Source organism: Serinus canaria, chromosome 18 (genome assembly GCF_022539315.1).
Source record: "Serinus canaria isolate serCan28SL12 chromosome 18, serCan2020, whole genome shotgun sequence".
In the NCBI taxonomy this organism is placed as follows: domain Eukaryota; kingdom Metazoa; phylum Chordata; class Aves; order Passeriformes; family Fringillidae; genus Serinus; species Serinus canaria.
Window position 1 is genome coordinate 2,767,916 of NC_066331.1, and position 18,624 is coordinate 2,786,539.

Sequence of the window (18,624 nt, forward strand, 5' to 3'; positions counted from 1 at the left end):
AGATTAAAGATGGACATACATATTTTCAAGTGATGCTGATTTTCAAGTGCTCCTGATTGTTCTCAGCCACAGGATGTTTTCCCCCAGGCTGACAACAGAACTCCCTGTACTTGAAGCTGGTTCCCACTTCTCATTAATCTTTCCCTTAGCACCACCCTTGCACTTGCACCAGTTCCCATCAATTTGAGCTCATTAATTCATTACACCCCTTCCACCAGAACAGCCATCTCATAAAATGTCCCAGTTCTGGGACTGCTTTCCAAAAAGGAGAGCTAATTGCAACCAAATAACTGTCCAAAATACAGAGATCAGCCCTTAATGAATGCAACCACTGTAATAACACAGTAGGTTGCTTTTCCTCTGAATATTAGAAATAAAATATTAAAAAAATTGGTGAAAAATCACAAAGTCCAACTCCTCATCAGGTGAGGGCTAGAAAGGGGACAACTTGAACATCCTCAACTTCAATAAACTTCATTAAGTTTCAGCATCCCAGGCACTTTTCTGCCCCATGTGCTTCATCCACAACTTTCCTAACTTTTAGGAATGATTGCTTTGCTCACACATCTTCAGCGCCACAATCTGAGATAAAATTTTCTAATTTTATCTCTACATATACAGAAATGTGAGAAGTCCCATATTAAAGTGTCTGAAATTCAACAGTTGATGTGCATATGAAGTTTTCAGCTAGTGTTGAGAGGACAAGCTGTGTTTGTACTGAGTAACAGGTTCAAAAAAAAAAAGAAAATTAAAAATCTCCAACAGCACTTAAATTTTGTAATGGTCCATAGTTCCAACCTCACATACATCTTCATCATAACCTCTGGAAGTGTTAATTTGAGCACTTGCTGTACAAATAGTGATATATTGCTTTAAAAATCCAACACTCAATTTCTTGAGCGGAAAACTGCTGGAGAAGCCAGAAAACACGAGGACAATCCCACAGTGTCCTATAGCAAAGCCTGGAGGACTGCTTTCATTTCCAAAGCTGCTTTTTGACCCACCCTCTCTCTGAGGCAGACTCCCAATCTCGCCGCATACGTCGATAAAATATTGAGTCATGTAAACACGTTTTGTGCAGTGATCTCATGAAGGCTGGGCTGGAAGCAAAAGGGCTCAGCTCTCCCAGCTGGGAGTGATATGCCTCCCCTTCCATTTGAAAGCTGAAGCCCATCATTAAATACTAATTCCAATCAAGGAATAGCTTTCAAATTAAAGCCACACCAAAGCGAGGTGGAGCCTGTCCGCAGATCCCAAATGTCAAATCTCAGCTTGTCCCAATTTCCTGTGGAACAGCTCTAGGTAACTGCCTGTGCTGCTCTTCCACGCACTGCCCTCTGCACTCCAGCTTGACTTTATTTATTAAACACATATTAAGAAAGAAAATAACCTACAGCAGTACCAAAGGGCGTCACAAGTTTTGAAGAACCCAGATAAAACCAACTTTTCTAAGTCGCTCACTGCATTAAACGCAATTTACAGCGCTCGCGCTCGTTGGTTTCAATATCTTTTATCACCAGTTAGGAGGCAGCAGAGAATATGAAATTTATGGCATGTTACCATTCAGACAAGGAAAAAAAAAAAAGTGTAGATATTTAGCTATAGTCGGGAAGTTTGCAACTATGTATGAAACGCAGCCATTGCTGTTGGCTGAACATCATTCCTTTGGATTTCTGTCATTGTTTATCCTCCTCACAAAGAGAATGAGGCAATTAAACCCTAAGGCCATGTAAACAATACTGATGTCAAACATCTGTGCTGTCCCTGTTATTTAAAGCCATGAAGGGTGGTAGCAACAGAGCTGCTTTTATGTGCCTAGTCACACTTTCTTCCTCATTAAAAAAAAAAAAATCAAAAAAAACCACCACCAAAACCAGCAAATAGTTACCTGAAAATGAGATTTTGGGATTTCACTGTCCTGACCCCATAGCACAGCTCAGGTGTTAGGAACATTTAATAACTGTCAGGCTTAAACTGACACAGTCTCATCTGCAACTGTCATAAATCTCCAGGGGATAGGAGAAAAGTGATCTCTCCTTTTTTCATGACAGAGGACAAACATTCATCTTGTCCCCAAGTACAGAAATTTGTTGAAATATTGAAATACCTGATTTAAAAGCAAATCAATAAGTGGGTTAACAATATGAATCCCTGAACTGCTGCCCACTTGTCTTCATTCCAGGGCTCACCCTCAGGCCTGGGGGGACATCTCAGAGCTTTGACATCCATCAGATTGGGGGTTTTGGCTATTTGACAAAACAGAACTTGTTGCTTGCCAGGTTTTTTTTGGGTTTTTTTTTTTTTTCCAAGCCTATGAATATGTGGGGGAGGGAGGGAGGAAGCGAGGAAGGGGGAGAAGGATGTAAACAATAAATGAGAACTTCAAAGCAAGAACTAACAATGCAGAACAATGACTTGTATATCTTACAGTACACGACAAAAGTTATTTGTCTTGGTGTTCTGCAGCTGCTAAAAGGAATCAGTGCACAGCACACAAAGCTTTGATATTGCCACAGAAGAAAAAGGTTTCTTAAAAAATATCAACAAACAAGTCAAACTTTCTACCAAATTGTGCTTACTCAATTTTCACATGCAGGGTTAAAATAATAAATATTGATAATTTATACAGTGTTTTAAACCATACAGGAAGGCCAAGACAGAAGAGACTGGACTTGCAAAACAGTCAAGATTTATTATAAATACACACTGACTTCAGACTAAGGTAATTTGGAACAGTGTATTTCACTTGATCATTAACAAACTGTCTGATCTCATTGTGCCATTTCTGTATCACACTGGCCCCTCGAAAATTTTTAAGATTAGCTTTGAGGTATATTAATACTTTCCACATTTTGCAAAAAAGACTCAGAGTATTTAAAAGAAAATCACTGGTGTGCAAAATGGGAAAAAAATTCTATTTCATGACAATGTATTTGAAGAGAAGTTCCTACAGTAAATGTAAATTTTAATAATATTGGAACTAATCTTCCATTTTCAAATGGAACAGCTGAAAACTTTGCACTCAGTTTACAGGATGTGCAAAAAATACTGTTCACTTCCCATTTCAGAAAATAAACAAACTGTAACTACATTTTGAAACAATACATCATTAACCACTCCAATTACAGCATTGAACATCATCAGTGCTTCTGTCCAGTGCAATGACTGAGGTGAAATAAATGTCTTGGAAAGTCTCTGCTGCAAAGAGCTCAGGAAACCAGAGATGGACTGAAATAAAAACAGCATTAAACAAGTGGAACAGCCAGAAATTAGAATGTAAAAGCCCCTTTATAAACATGGCATTTTGCCCAGATTCAAAGGTCCCTCCACAAAAGTCCATGTTTATGATCTGGACTGGATTATTTGACCTGACAAACATTTATAATTCCCACCACATATCTACCCTACTTTTTATCTTTACTTTTTAAAAACAATACAATTGCTTTTTCCAGTTGCAATATTTTTACTCATTAATAGGAAACTAGATATTCACTTAATTAAAAAATTAATATGACAGTGCCCCATTCTTATAGCTACTAAAAATTAAAAGTTTTGTGCTAAATCAAATCTTCCCAGCTTCCCTCATCAAGGAAAATCTGACTTTTTAAATGACACTGAAATTAATAAACACTTGCTCGATACAGAGAAATAATTGAATGGACAATTGTTCTTATTCATATGTAAATGTCATTAGGCTCTTTCAAGAGAGAACAATGTATTTTTCATGGATTTCCATGCTGGGGGTGGTGGGAAGAAGAAGAAGAAGAGAGGAGAAATGCACCCAGCTCTGTATCCCAACAACTGCAATAAGTGGAAATGGTATTTGTGCTCTCAAGGATGTTTTCTCTGGCCCATGAACATCACATGGATATTAGCACTACAACATCCCCTGTTATTTAACAGCTTTATTTGCAGGGTCCCACTTCCACATGGAACAAATGTCTCCAGCAGTGGGAGACACTGACAGCAGCAAGGACCAAAAAGAGTTCAGAAGATGTTTAGAAATTAGGACAGCTTAGCCACAGCAGCATTAAATGCAATTTTATAAAAGACAGCACAAAAATGCAAGAAGCTGTATCTGCAGTTGCCAGCACTGAGAACTGAACCCAGCTGAATCTGTGAGCATGCAGAAATCCCAGAGGTTCCAGAGGGATTTAGGGAAATATGAACGTAATGAAAGGCAGCACGTGAGAATTTCATGGAGTTCTGCACAGGGCCCAGTCCAGTGAGTGACTCTGAATACAGAGTCACCAACACTGACTTTTGCTCCTCAGTGTTTTTCCTCTCTTTTTTATGCTGCATTTTAGCAGCTACTGAACTTTTCATACTCATTTCAAGATCTCCTAAAGCAGCCACTAAACCTGTACTCCCACCTTCTTTTCACCAGCAGAAATAACAGTGCACAGCACCTACTTCTTCTAGTCAATGTCTTTTCTCCACTAAAAATCAGAATCTATACATGAAAAAAAAGAAATCAAACTTTCTTCCTCTTTTTTTTTTTTTTTTTTTTAAAGAGAGACACACTTTGAGGCAGAGATTAATCATGCAGCAAAAGATTAATTCCCAGCTGCTTGGCAACCATCTGGACGTTCTACTGGTTAAAACACTAGTTTGAATTGCTAACCTACCCCTTTGATCTTTCTCAATGTCTCCAGCCCATATGTGCAATAATTAAAGACATAGTTCACAAACTATTGCAAGAAAAATAAATAAATAACTGTACATGTACATCTAGATCTCCACGAGCAGCCTGACTGGTATCAGGAATTATAAATCAGCAGCCAGTTTATGAAAACATGTCTCATCTTGACATCCACTGTGTGTCTCACACCAGCCTAGCAATAAAAGAAGGTTTGGGGTTTATTACATTACATTCTGAGGAGTTATCAAAGCAAGGCAGGATGTGACTTCCTCACAAGGAACACAACGGACAACTTGCACATGTTTTTGGGAGCAGGACATTAATCAGGCAGGAATTATGTTAGCAGCAGTCAAGAGTGCTGTGATTTTAAATATGAACGAGCAGATTCCTGCTCAGGATGATTGCTCAGTGGTGAGAATCAGTTTCCAACTGGATTCTCCAGATAAATCACCCCCTGCATTCAAAACAGACACAGGGGTTGTGGAGAAAAGGAGAAAATTCAAATGAACCAGAAAATAGCTGCTGTCACTGCCTGGAATATTTTCAAGGGGAAATAAAACAGTGTTTGCAGAAGCAAGTTGTCACAAGAAAAAACAGTTACAGAAAAGTGAAAATCATGATGAAAAGGCGTAATTATGTCATATCTGCCTTTTCTGGCCCCCTCATATGGGTCACACTTGTGTGAACAGTAAGCAACACACGTTCTTACATTTTAACAAGAATTAAAAACCAGAATTAAAAACCTTAACAATCTTTACCCTTGGAGATCAGCATGACATTTATGAGCAGAAGCATGGCTTGGACAGTCCCCAGTGAACAGGATGACACATGAAGGGGAACAGCAAAGGAAGAGAACTGGAAGAACAGAGGGATAAAAAGAAAAAAAAATTCCAACACACAAAGCTCCAGTTATTGTAAGACTCAGTTTTTGGGCCCACTCAAGTGCTTTCAGAAAGTTCATCAAAACCACTCTCCTCCTGCTATTAAAAAGCACAAACAGCCCCAGCACATCTAAGGAGGCTCCTTGAGCTGTATCCAGCTCTCCTGATTCCATACACAGATGTTTCTATATCCATCCACCAAGATTTAAACTCTAGAGACACACAGACACGAGCACACACTTTTGATTCAATATATTACACAAAAGAACAATACTGATATATTTTTTTTACTATCCTTGGAAGATATGAACAAAAATATTTCTTTTTAATGAGGAAAAAATATAAAATCCATTATGTAGCTAAAGACACAATAATGTTAATTTTACAGTGGTTCAATTACAAGAGTCCTTGTTTTGGGATACTGTCTCCAAATTGGGTTTATTTATTGCTCATATTTAGCATAAATTTCATATATTTAAATACTTCACTATGAAACAGGGCAGTTAAGAGGAAGAAATCAAACTCAACAGCACAATGCCCATGATCACCATCTCCTAATTGCAGGGACTCTTATCTCCAAATGCTCTTCCCCTTCTCTCTTCCATGCTAACACCAGCCAGTGTTATTCACTCTCCCTCCCGAGTTTTACAACTTTCTTTCCTCCCTGCATTCCTTTCCCTACATTCTCTGTATGGTCCCTCTTGGGGGAAATCCATATCACAGCCCTGGTGCAATTTGCTCTGTTTCAAGTTATAATCTCCTGCCAGATAAGTGAGAAGCACAGTAAATCTGCTGCTTTCAACACCTTCAATCCAGAGCCCTTTTAGCCAGACCACGACTTAACTGTATCAGCACTGCAGATTTTATCTTCATGTAAATATAGCACAAGATCCCAACACTTCTGGGGCAGTAAAACCATATAAATGGCTTGATGATCTTTATAAACAAAATTTGTGTCATGCAGTAAAAGGGAGTGCTCATTCCCAAAATAAAAGGAGAAAAACAGAAATAAAGATTACAAAGATGAAGGTCCTAAATAGCTTTTTAAAAAGGCTGCATCCTAAAGATAAGGCTTCTTGAATCATAAACCCATAAAACACTCTTCGTTTTTCATCCTACTTCTGGTCCTTGATCTATGAAGATGCATTTTCAGGGAAAAAAACCCAAAAACTTGTTTTTCCCATTTCCTCATTCCCCAGCCCACATGACAAACTGGTGGAAGCTGTCCCAGGGGTGTTCTCCTGAAAACCCAGCCACTGCCTTCCCCACAATTCCAAAGGTCCAATGCATCCTTGAAGATGCATTTTCAGGGGAAAAAAACCCAAACTTCTTTTTCCCATTCTCTATGTTCCCTGTTATCTTACAGCACCTATCTCATCTGACAAACTGGTGGAAGCTGTCCCAGGGGTGTTCTCCTGAAAACCCAGCCACTGCCTTGCCCACAGCTCCTCCTCCATTTCATCCGGGCTGCTTTAGTACACAAGAGGCTGGAAAAGCACCAGTGGCTCCAGTGTCCAAAGGCTTTATCACTGGATTCCCAAAAATCAAAACAGAGGAGTGACAGGACTGATAAAGTCAACAAAAACATTGGAAACACTCAATGTTCTCAGTTAACCCAGACAAATGAAGCTTCACAATTTATTGCATAAAGCAGTGAGCCTGCCAGCTTGTCTGAAAAATAAATAAAGAGCTGGTATACAACTCAGTAGAAATTTATTCCAGGTATAACCTTCAACTGAAAAGTGAAAATTATTTCCAATATGCCTCTGATTTGTTTAGACTTCCTTTGTTGAGATAAGATAAATAAATATCTTTGCTTACAAAATAATGAAACAAAAGGAAATTGAGAAAAAATGCTAAGAATAAATAAGACTGACAAAATGAAAAATTAAGAAAGGGAACTTCTTTAAAGAAACACCAGAATGTCTCAAAGTGAACTATCAGATAAACTAGCTGTTTGAGAAAGGTTAAAAGAAATCAGTTTATTAACATAGCTGATTTTATTTTCTCATTCCAGAAGAATTCCAAACCTGTATCTTAGCAATGGCACTGGAATCTGTTTTTCTGAAAATCACAAATCAGACTTTTCCCTTTCCCCTCCTCTGCCCCGTGGAGCTCTGGGTGACACAGGATGGCCAGAGGTGAAGTTCAAAGGGACGTTTTCCCTTTTTATCAAGACAGGCCAATCAGCCCATCTGTCGTGCTTTGCTGTCCTGCTGAACATGGACTGATTCCTGTTGGGTTGCATCTCCCTTGTTTAAACCCACAGTTTTCCAGTCATGACCATTTCCCAAAGGGTTGAATCCATGTCAGAAGAGTTTGGGGAAGAGCTGACTGAAAGCTGCTGCCTGATGGCATCGGCGTTCTCGCAGGGCTGTGATGTGGTTATCACTGCTCATGGCCATGTGTTCAGCATTACAGACTCTAAACAGGTGCAGGAATGCTTTATGAACAAAGGTCTAAAGGTTAAAAGCAAAAAAGCCCACAGTTATCCTATTTTATGTTCTCCCCTTGTACTACAAAGAGGTTGAAAACAGTTAATGGCTCCCCCGGACCCTTTTGTACAGCACCATTGCTCTGTTAATACATTCACATCCTATAAATGAAAAGGACTTTATTCCTAATTGAGCTTCACAAACAAAATAAGATGAAAACACATTTAAGTTTTCTCGTTAATAGCACACACATGGTGATTGTGAAACACTGTCTGTAACCTTTCCAGTTCAAACCAGCCCACAGTTGAGCACCATGAGCAAAAAGTCCTGGATTTTTTACTGTGTGGCTTAGAGGATTTTTCCACTGAACTAGCACAGTATTAACTGGGTATTTTTTGTAGCTCCTTGGCATGCATTCCTGTTTGTTTAATTTGAAAATATTGTTTAAATGACAACACTGTGCTTTCAATTTATTTATTTCTTGGGCTATTTTCACATCTTATGAAACCTTGCCTCGTCCTGAGGCACTGGTGGTTTGAACGTTGTCAATCCAGAACAGTCAACAGCAGAGCAGAGAAAGTGAAAGGCACATGGATCATGCAGCTGCTCGTTTGAGCATCGAGTGAGGCAGCCAGGTAGCACCAGGAAACATTTCATACACATCCCTTCATTACCACCTGAAGGATCTGCCAACCAGTCTCACCCTCCTCTGCATCTCTGCTAAAGATGTTTGCTGAATTGCCATGGAAGTAACTTCAGGGCAGTTCCAATCCATGTGTCCTTACAAGACACCAAGGAAATGAAAGAATGTTTTCCTGCTTTGCTGATGCTTTGCTTTCCTTTTCCTCCCCAGCTCAGACATGTTTGGGGTACTTTGTGGGTTTAGGTAGGGAACTATGTTCATAGGTCTCAATTTTTCAAGAGCATATGGCTGAAATCAGAAATTTTGAAGAGAAACAGAGCAGAGTGCTGGATCTGGGGTTTTTGTTGCGTTTTTTTTATGATTGGTTGGTTGGGTTTGGGGCTCTAGTAATCATTATCCTAATGCACCTTGAGTTTCCTTTTCTGCCCATTAGTTCACTGTCTTTCAAAAAAAGAAATGTGTTAAATAAAATGAGCAGCTTGTGACAAAATATCTCAGGCATTCAACTTCCTTAAAGCATGAAAAAGGAGAAAATGACCACAAAATTTTACTTTTACACATATTTAAAGCAAAAAAACCATGGTGTGAGAGAATTAGACAGCCAAGCTAGAACAGTAATCTTAAGAATTCACAAAGTTACAAAGTAGTAAAATTAAATCTCATATGACCAAAAGAGGATTGGAGCTCAATGAAGCAAATACAGAAATAATGCAGATCCTATCAGAAATAAGATTAATATCTGCTAATTTTGAAAGGTATATAGAAAAGCAAACAAAAGTCTTCACTAAAGCAAAGGTTTCACTGCCTCTATTAAAAGGTAATTTGGAAAAATCCTAGAATTCAAACTCTCCACTAAAAATTCTCTCAAAGGACCGGTAAATATGTTCAGAAAGTCTTTTTTCCTCCTGAAATAATTGGGAAATCCATGAAGCATTTAATGACAAGCCCTGTCACTTCAGCAAATTTCTCTTCCTTGAGATTTTCTGCTAAAATAACTTCCTTGTAAATGCCCAATTTCCAAGGAAAAGAATCCTACCTCTTTCTCCTGCATTTCAAGCAGTGCCTGGTGGTACCGAGAGGGGCTGCTCTGCCCAAAGTCAATTTTAGGTGTCATCTATTGAAGAAAAAGTTCAAAACAACCAATGAAGTCAAAACCAGCAAATCCAAGTACAATCAATCCTGACTAGTGATTAAAAATACCATGAAAGGTTTGTTTGCCCTTCTGAAAGACCAAGGGGATATAAATACCTACCACAGTCATTGGCACCCGTTTCTCTCGCAGGTATCTGGGGTTTTCTAACTGAAAAACAAGGCAGAGAAAAACCAACAGGTCAGCAATGTCTGATTTAGTCCAAGACATCATAACTAAACTATATTTAGCACAGGAACTGCATCACTCAAAGAACCACAGAGGAGATTTCTACATGCCTTAAGTGTTATAGAAATAGGAAATCTTCCTAAGAGATCATTTGGTTGGAAATCTTCTCAGCAATTTTGGACCAAAAAGTTGCAGTTTTTCCTTCCCACCTCTTGTGGTTGCAAAAATTCCATCAATGCATATCATTAAAATATTTGGCAGCTATATACACAATCTTATGCAAAAGATTTCCAACTTTGCTGGCTGAATTCTCACTGAAATCAGTATAAAGCTACAATCCATTTACAGATTGTACTGATTAAAATCTAGTGCTTTGGAAAAATTACAGTTGTGGGTGCATTGAAACTATAGCCACACATGTGAGTTATAGAGACAAAACATCAGGAAATAATTCATTAACATGGCTGTATAATTAAACCAGCTCTCTTAATCACTGTTTTTAAGAACTGGAGACAAAGCATTGTTCCCAACCCACTTCCTCTATCAGACAGCTCTATCTTTCTCATTTTCTCAGACGATGAGGCTCAAACATCACATCACAGAGAAAGCAGAATGCCCAAAAAAACCTTTCAAGGGTATAATCTTTTAAAATGTGGCAGTGAGATCTGGAATATGAATGAGATGGCAATACACATTAAAAAAAAAAAAAAAAAAAGTTGTAGGATTAGGTTGATCTACGAGGCATGGCAAATACATCAAATGCTTGCACTTTCTGCAATAGCATGAAATAAATTTGTGTGTTGAATTTATCAGTGGAAAAGAGGCTTAATCCCTCTGAAATTTCAATTTGATACAGTATTATTCATTTCCTGTCCCAAAAGGTGATGCAGGATTTCAGTGTGGCGTTGAGTTGTCGTACTTCACCCAGAAGTCGTTGCAGATACTCACATTTAACACACACCTCCAGTTTCAAGGAATGGTGTTATCCAAAATTTTAATGCATTAGCTGAAAGCATCAGGAAACCAATAATTTAACAATAACCTATTTATTGTCAGGGAGTTCACTGAAACAGTTACACTCAACTTTCTTTCACACAAAGTATCCTGTGTTGGCAGTTAAATCCATGGGCAGCCACCAGGGAATGAAGGAATCCTGGATGCACCCACTGCCACAAAAAAGAGGAATTCTGGACTCAGAAGAGACTGTGAGGAGAGGAATACAGGAGTGGGATCAGCCTGGAGCACCAACCACAGGAGATCCAGTGGAGGGGAAGGAAAAGCAAATCAAGAGAGAGGGAAATAAAAGATACAGAAATTCCAAACTGGAAAAATTTTGGAGGATTTTCTTTGTCCTACACATTAGTACCCGCAATAGGATTTTCTACCTACATTTTACTGGTATTCTATTCCTCCTCCCTTCTCAATGTGGCCATTCCCCATGGAGCCCACACTCCAGATCAGCCCCAGGGCTGAAGGTGTTTGCCAGAAGCTCGAGGCACTCCCCAGTTTGGCACCAGTGGGAGCAGTGGAAGCCTTGACCAGTATCTGGTGGAATCTGGAGAAGGCTGCACAGCCACATTTCAAAGGCTTCATGATTTCCCAAAGCCCTGTCTCTCATGCAGAATCACCCTCTAATTTGGCTTTTTTAAGCCAAAGCAATATAAAAATTGTTGTAAATATTTACAATTGATTAAAATCCTTTATCTGCCCATGGCATTCAGCTGTTTGCAGCCTTCACTTCAAAACCATCTGAAAAGCTAAGGTACATCCTACTTGTTTATGGGAAAGAAGGAAAATGTGTCTCTAATACTTTGTAGGGCCCAAGTCTTGCATTTTTTGATTTTGTAACAGCAGCCATATGTGCTTTGAAGTTAAATGTTCCCACTTTGTTACTTGTTGTGGATTATATCCACTTAAACTGATCTGTAAACATTTAATGCCTCAACATTCATTCTTTTCATGCTGGTCTTCTGCAAAACTTCTTGTTCTCCAAATTAAACCACATTAAAGAGGGAATATCACAATAATGAATGCCCCAAAAAAGAAAAAAAAAAAAGTCTGTATTTATGAGAAACATGCAAATTTAAAAATAATAAGCAAAAGGTCAAAGACAAGCCAAAATACATATGTATGAAACTGAAGGACTGCCATGAGAAGAGCAGTAAATCACATGCTTTTTTAAGAGTATGAACCAAATAAATGTCATCATGAAAGACATCTTTATTTGAACTAGAACTGAACTCTAATTTGTAAATACCACTTCTTAACAGAAATGGTATTTGAATGTCTTTGTAGGAAAGATTTTGGATTCCCCTGCTCTATTAGGCAGTCTGACAAGAAATCATGTTTCAATTTGTGAGGAGTGCAATGGTCACCTTCTCCTTCTCCTAAACCAGAGCTGTGAAGGTGTTGGATGATCAGAATCCCATGAAGAAATCCCCATCACCTAACAGAGATAATCTACTTCATTTAAATGTATATATTTTCTTAAATCGAAACAAAAGTATTGCAGAAATCTACATAAAAATAAAACCCCAAAGTTGCATTTCAAGCAAATTAGCCATAATTTGTAAGTTCAGTATTTTCAATTTCTATTTTTTTAACAACACCTAAAGTAGTCAAAACTAAATATTTATGAGTTATGCAATTTTAAAGCTATCAATGGAAGTAATGAGTGAAGTTAAAATGCTTCACACTCAAAGCATTGACAAAAGTTGAAATGCATTCTCCAAAAAGCAAGGACAGTGCAGGAAAAGCACGATTTTGAGCTTTAAGTACTTCCACAAGCCTCATCCTCATCAATTCCATTCCATCCCTCAGGCTGAAAATATGGTCCAGTCCAGAAACCCCCACCAAAGCTTTGCTCTTTTGCTCAGTAAATACCACAGCAATGACAACACTGAAGTCATGGTTCCAAAGTTCCACTCTTTGGAAGATGTTTCTCCAGGGATGAGCATCTCCAGTAAAGCCCAACTTCAGCCTGTGTCAGTCCTCTCACAGAATATTGTGAATATTAAGACTCAGGGAATAAAACCCCAACACTTGCATCTGCAGGCTCGTTGCACATTCCCCCCTAAGCTTCATCAAAGACAAAATGGGATTGTTTTCAAAACAAGGATGGCAAAAACACACATGAAAGAGTTAAGAACACTTAAGACTTTGAAATGGTAAACAACTAAACTGAACCTTGCCCTAAATTCTTACTTTAATCTACCAAACCCAGCCAGCCAGCATGTTCCCTACAGAAATAACTGCTGAGTAGCTTCAGGAAATTTGAGTAAGGACATTCTTATCTAACATCATAATTTGTAGGGAAGTTCACTTGAATGCTGCTGTTGCAGTCTTAGTGGAAGGACATTAAAGCACACCAAGGCTGTTTGTCAGCATGGAAGTTGAATTTATTTTTTGAAGTCGCAACACCACTCGGAGTTCACTGTGGGAAAGTTTTCCCAGCACTGCTGCCCTCCAAGGCCACAACATATACAGTAGGTATGTTTATAGTAAGCAGCCAGACTGAGAAACCAAACAAAAGATAATCAAATGGCTTGTGCAGAAACGGTTGAGCTTAACTAGACTGGAAAGACGCAGGCAGATGTGAGCCAAGCACACAGAGCAGGCACAGCATCCACTGCTGCTGCAGCCTCCCAGCACTCCAGCACTTAACCCTGTGTTAGAACTCTTTGCTCCAAGGAAGGAGGAAGGAACACAGCCACCAACCAGGGAATTTCTTCGGTCTCAGTCTTCTCCAACCTGTCCTAAGCAATCACACTTCCCAGGACAAGCTCTTCTGGGCAAGACTGAGCGTCCAGTCAGCCCCACATCACTTCTGGGAAAAGCTAAAGAGTTAAATCTTGTCCTGGCTGAATTCCAGTGATGAAAAATCGTGTTCTCCCTGATTAAAAAGCCTTTTGCTGTCTCCCCAGGGTGCAATCTCTTTGTGTGCTTTCCACCTAAAATGATGTGCTGAATTTCCTGGGATGTTTGAAAGAGCTGCTTTGTCACCTCTAAAACCGGCTACAGTTTGTGACAAACTGCACCACAGACATCATCAAAGAGAGGGAAAGACAGGTGAGGTAGAATTTGCAGGGGTTTAATTCATTGCTGTTCCTTTACGTAGCTTTTATTTTTTTTTTCTATCCAAAAATTATGTTTGTCTACAATCTAAAAAGCTCAGCTAAAGAGGAAGGGAAAAAAAGGCAGTTTAATTCCATTATCCAATGAGGTTTTTTCCCTGACACTACACACCTCTCACAATATTGAATGATTTCTGAGCCATAAACAGGAGATAGTCACCTTCCCTTCAGTTATGAAGTGCACTAGAGTTGCAACAATATGCAGAAATTTACTGACAGCTGTTGATGAAATCAGACCATAGAACCACAGAAAAGTCTGGGCTGGAAGGGACCTTAAAGCTCTTCTCATTCCCCTAGCCCAGGTTACTTTTATTATATTTCAGAATAGCTGAGGAAGGACAAAAAGCTCCAAGTAACAACATGACCAAAGATTACTGGTATTTGTCTCAGCTCTTGCTCCTGAAACTTTTCCCTTCAAACAGCCACACAAAAGGATTTCTGTATTTCTACACTGCAAATGCACCTTCCAGGCATGAACAACTGATAAAGGACAGTCCCCACATCAGTTTAGGTAAGAGTCAATACAGGCTAAGAAAACCACATTTTATAATATATGTAAAATGAGTGTAAATTAGTATTCCACGTATGAGAAGCAAATTTACCACAATCAAAACTCAACTTTTTTTTCAAACATTTACTCATGCCTGATTAGAATCTAAAGAACTTGAATCATAAAATGTTTGACTGGGATAATCAGGAATGCTGCAAGGAAAAGGGGAAAATTCTTTTATTACTCACAAAAAGTAACAATATCAGCAAAGTAACACAACAGATTTACTTCTCCTGTAGAAAGTGTTATTATTAAGAACAAAATATCTGAAGCCTCCAGATTTGACCTCTCATCTTAGTAGAAAACTCATAAAAGCATTTCCCAAAACTTTCCACAGTCTTTTTAATAATAATATTAAAAAAAAAAAAATCTCAATCACTGATGTGGGTATATCATAAAAACTGAAAACACATCCAGAATGTGACCTTAAAAATACAAGAGCTTTGAAGAAGAGGAAATTTAAAATATATTAAAGAAGGAGGAGGCTGAGAGATAACAGTAAAAAATAAATTAACAATTTATAGCTGGTCCCTTCAGTCCCAAGCTGGAGCAGTGAAGGCTCAGTAGCACCTCAGAGCTGGAAGACACCAGGGCTGTCTCAGCAAGGTGTGCAACTAGCTGGGTATTTGCAGATTCTTGGATAAAAGCATGGCCTGCAAATAAACTTGCCTGAAATACTCACAGCTTCCTAAAACGACACGGATTCTCACCAACAAAAATCCTTGTACGACCAAAAAAACCCAAGGAAAGTTTCAAAAGCTTTTCAAAACAACTGTTCTTGAGGCCAGGCAGCTCAAAGGGAAAGCCCTCTGCATCTCCTTTCTTATCTTCCCCCACTACTGAAGTATTTTTTGGGTCAAGGGTCTCCTGTATCTCAGGTGGGATCACTGTAAATTAAATTTCCCACACGGTTTGCAGCTGGGAGTAGCAATTAAAGGACAGCAAGATGCTCCCATGGCAATTTAAATGCTTGCAAATAACAGCAGCCACATCTGACACTCAAACCTTACAGATTCCAAGGGATCATTTAGTGGGGCTTTTTTATTTTTAGCAGTGACATATTCTTTAAGTGTGGCACTCCACTTAAAACTTCCTGACCCTTTCAGAACCCACTGGAGGCCGTGATCCACAGCAGGGAAATGCTGTTCAGCACAAGCCCTCACAGACCTCTCCTTTACAACCTCCAATCCCCTTTGTCAGGTAACTCCCAACAAGTCTTATCAGGCAATCCAAGTCTCTCATGAGCGACTTCTTTAATTACCATCCCTGGAGAGGAGACTTGAAAAACTGATTTATGTGCCACGGTAGCCAATTTGTTATCCAAGGGAGCTCCTGTATCAGCAGAGGATCATCACACTTTAATAACCAGCCATTATCAGCACAACATGATTGCAAACTGGAATTTCAATTAGGGAAAGAAATAAAATACAAATAAAATGACAGAGATAAGAGATAAGCAGGCAGGCAGATTGAGACTGATAGAGAAATGCAGGATATAAAGAGATCCTTTGTCAGCATCAGTCGGTGTAATTTGTAAAGTGGCCAGGAGCAAGTTTTCCCCCTTAAAGCAGCTTTAAAAGCTCAAGGTATTCCAGCTTTCTGCTCATGTCATCCAATGGATAAATACAGCCCAAATATTCAAAATCTGCAAGGGATTGCACCTCTGTTTCAGGCACTTTCACCCATCCCCACCCTCAGCTTGGAAAAAGCAAGAGAAACACCAAGAAGGACAGAAAACCATCAATATTCTCTGTTATCATTTCTGATTGCACTGCAGAGAGCTTGGCCATCCATGAAAAACCTGGAGTGTAATTTTTAAATGCTGTCATATCCCTCTGGACTGACAATAGTGCAGGAAGAATAATGATCATTTGGCAGCTGATTAAAATGACAACATGAAAATACGTGATTATTTTCCAAAAAACAAGGCTGAACTATTTCATTAAACTCACTCTCATAACTTCCAACTTTGGCTGCAACTCTGTGAGCTTTCAACCTATGAGAATAAGCCAAAATAAGGAAGAAAAGAAAGAAGAAACCTCCCTGTTAAAATCAAAGTGATCTTTTCAAAACTAAATTGCTGCAAGGATATTAATTCCAATGAAATAGGTTAAAGATTTGGTGGTACAAGTGAAAGAGTTACAAAAAAACCAAAATAACACAATAGAAAAAATACATTAAAATATATCTACAGAAAAAAGGGGCTTCATTGTCTCCTTAGAACTATCATAGACAGAAACACAACCAAGGGAATAAAGTCTTATAGGAGTAATAAATTTGAATTATTAAAAGGGAAAGAAAGAGGTGAATACACAGAAAAGCTTCCTGAACACTTTCAAAAGGAGGCACACTGAATTGTACTCACAAATTCTGCTTTGGTTAAAAAAAAAATAAACACAGAAAGCCAAATTCTTCTTTCATTAATAAAAGTATAAATAAAAAATAATGTTACAGAGTCATCAAGAACTAGTCTGAATTTCTACCAGAGTAAGACTCTTGGTTTTGACCAACAGCCATTATTTGGCCTGATTTATGAGTAACTACATTAAATGTGTAAAGATTATTATTACTTAAAATTTCAATGTTTTCTTCTCATACATTCATAAATAACCTTTCCACGCCTTAGCAACTCATTTCTACAAGATTCCCACACAAAGTTTTGCTGGCTGAGCTCAGAAAGCAAACTACACTACTGAGAAGCTCCCACTGCAAGTTAATAAATAAGAAAAGTATTCAGTTTATTTTACCCCAAGATTCCAACTATTGAGCCGTGCTTCGAGGTCATCATCATCAAATGAAAACTTTCTTTTGTGTTGATCATCCTGGAACATGAAGAAAGTCAAAGAAAATATCAGAATTGTTGGCAATTATTTTTTTCATTTAAAATTAAACTTCTCATTGACTTGGCCATAGCTACACTGCCCTTCCAAATTGTGTCACAATACTGCTGACAGGTTTCACCAAACAGCTCAGTTTTCAGAGGATACTGGGCTGAGGAAGCAGCTCAGAGGATAAATTAGCCTGGCTCTCCACTTTGATGATCTTCTTTATTTATTTCCAAAGCAAGGGTCTCCTTTGTAGAGGGTGAATTTACAAAAAGACCCAAAATACTCCATTTCCAGGCATCTATTCATCCCCACAGTGCCTTTTCTGGGGCTAATGCAGAATTCACAGATCACCTGATCAGCCTCCAAATAAAAAGGCAGATTTGAAGGTGGAAGGAAACCAAGGCAGGGGAGGTTATCAAAGCAGAGGACAGAGCAGCTGCTGCCCAGCTCAGGGCTCTTCCCTGACCTCCAGCACCCAGCCAGGGCTCTGGTTCCTGCTGCTGAGGGAATTGCCTCTCAGAAGAAAGGTTCTTCTTGTGGGATAACAACAACTACCAACATTTAATGGGGAAAGCTGGTACAGAACGTTTTCCTTGGCCCAGGTATTTAAAAACAACACTGAAGCCTGAGTTACTTTGTGTCATGAAGGGAGGTTTGTGTATGGGCCTGCCAGCACCTCTTCTTTAAATCTCATTTTCACAAGCATCCAGCGAGCAGAGCTTGGGCTGCTCCTAATCCACACTTGGTTGAGGCAGCTCTTAATGTTTCTTTAATGTTTCTTAAAAGTCTCCCTGTTCCTCTACCTGGGCCTAAACCGTGCCAGAGCACCTGTGAAATCCCACAACATCCCTGACAATGGAACAGGGTGTTTGTTCCAGCCAGCCCAACATTATCAAACTGGCAAAGCAAGAGAGGATTGTTTCACTTAAAGGCCCTTTTAGGGCTGCAATCACAGCAGAATCCACTATATGGAGCTGGAGAACAATGAAGTGCAGTGATTTGTCCAACACTGACCTGGAAGCTGCAGCAGAGCCAGCAATAACAACAAAAAAAAAATTAAAAATAAACAAACCAAAGCAGCAAAACTCCCCTAAGAAACTTTAAAGCCCCAAATCCAGGTTTCAACTGAAGAATATACTTTTTTTTCCAACAACTCTTCCATAAGGAATATTTCCTGAAGTAAAATAAACAGGA

The 18,624-nt window shown here is 38.9% G+C and overlaps 1 protein-coding gene across 5 annotated transcripts in view; it reads right to left on the reverse strand.

The window, feature by feature from the left end:
* CEP112 (centrosomal protein 112) overlaps window positions 1-18,624 on the reverse strand; it is a 160,048-nt gene that overhangs the window by 131,265 nt on the left and 10,159 nt on the right. For all 5 annotated transcript variants that reach the window (XM_050981300.1, XM_050981299.1, XM_050981301.1 and 2 more), the window contains exons 6-8: window positions 17,350-17,424; window positions 9,854-9,901; window positions 9,638-9,715 (exon numbers count right to left, since the gene is read on the reverse strand). In XM_050981300.1, coding sequence (XP_050837257.1) covers window positions 9,638-9,715; window positions 9,854-9,901; window positions 17,350-17,424 — 201 coding nt within the window. The remainder of the gene's footprint in view (window positions 1-9,637; window positions 9,716-9,853; window positions 9,902-17,349; window positions 17,425-18,624) is intronic.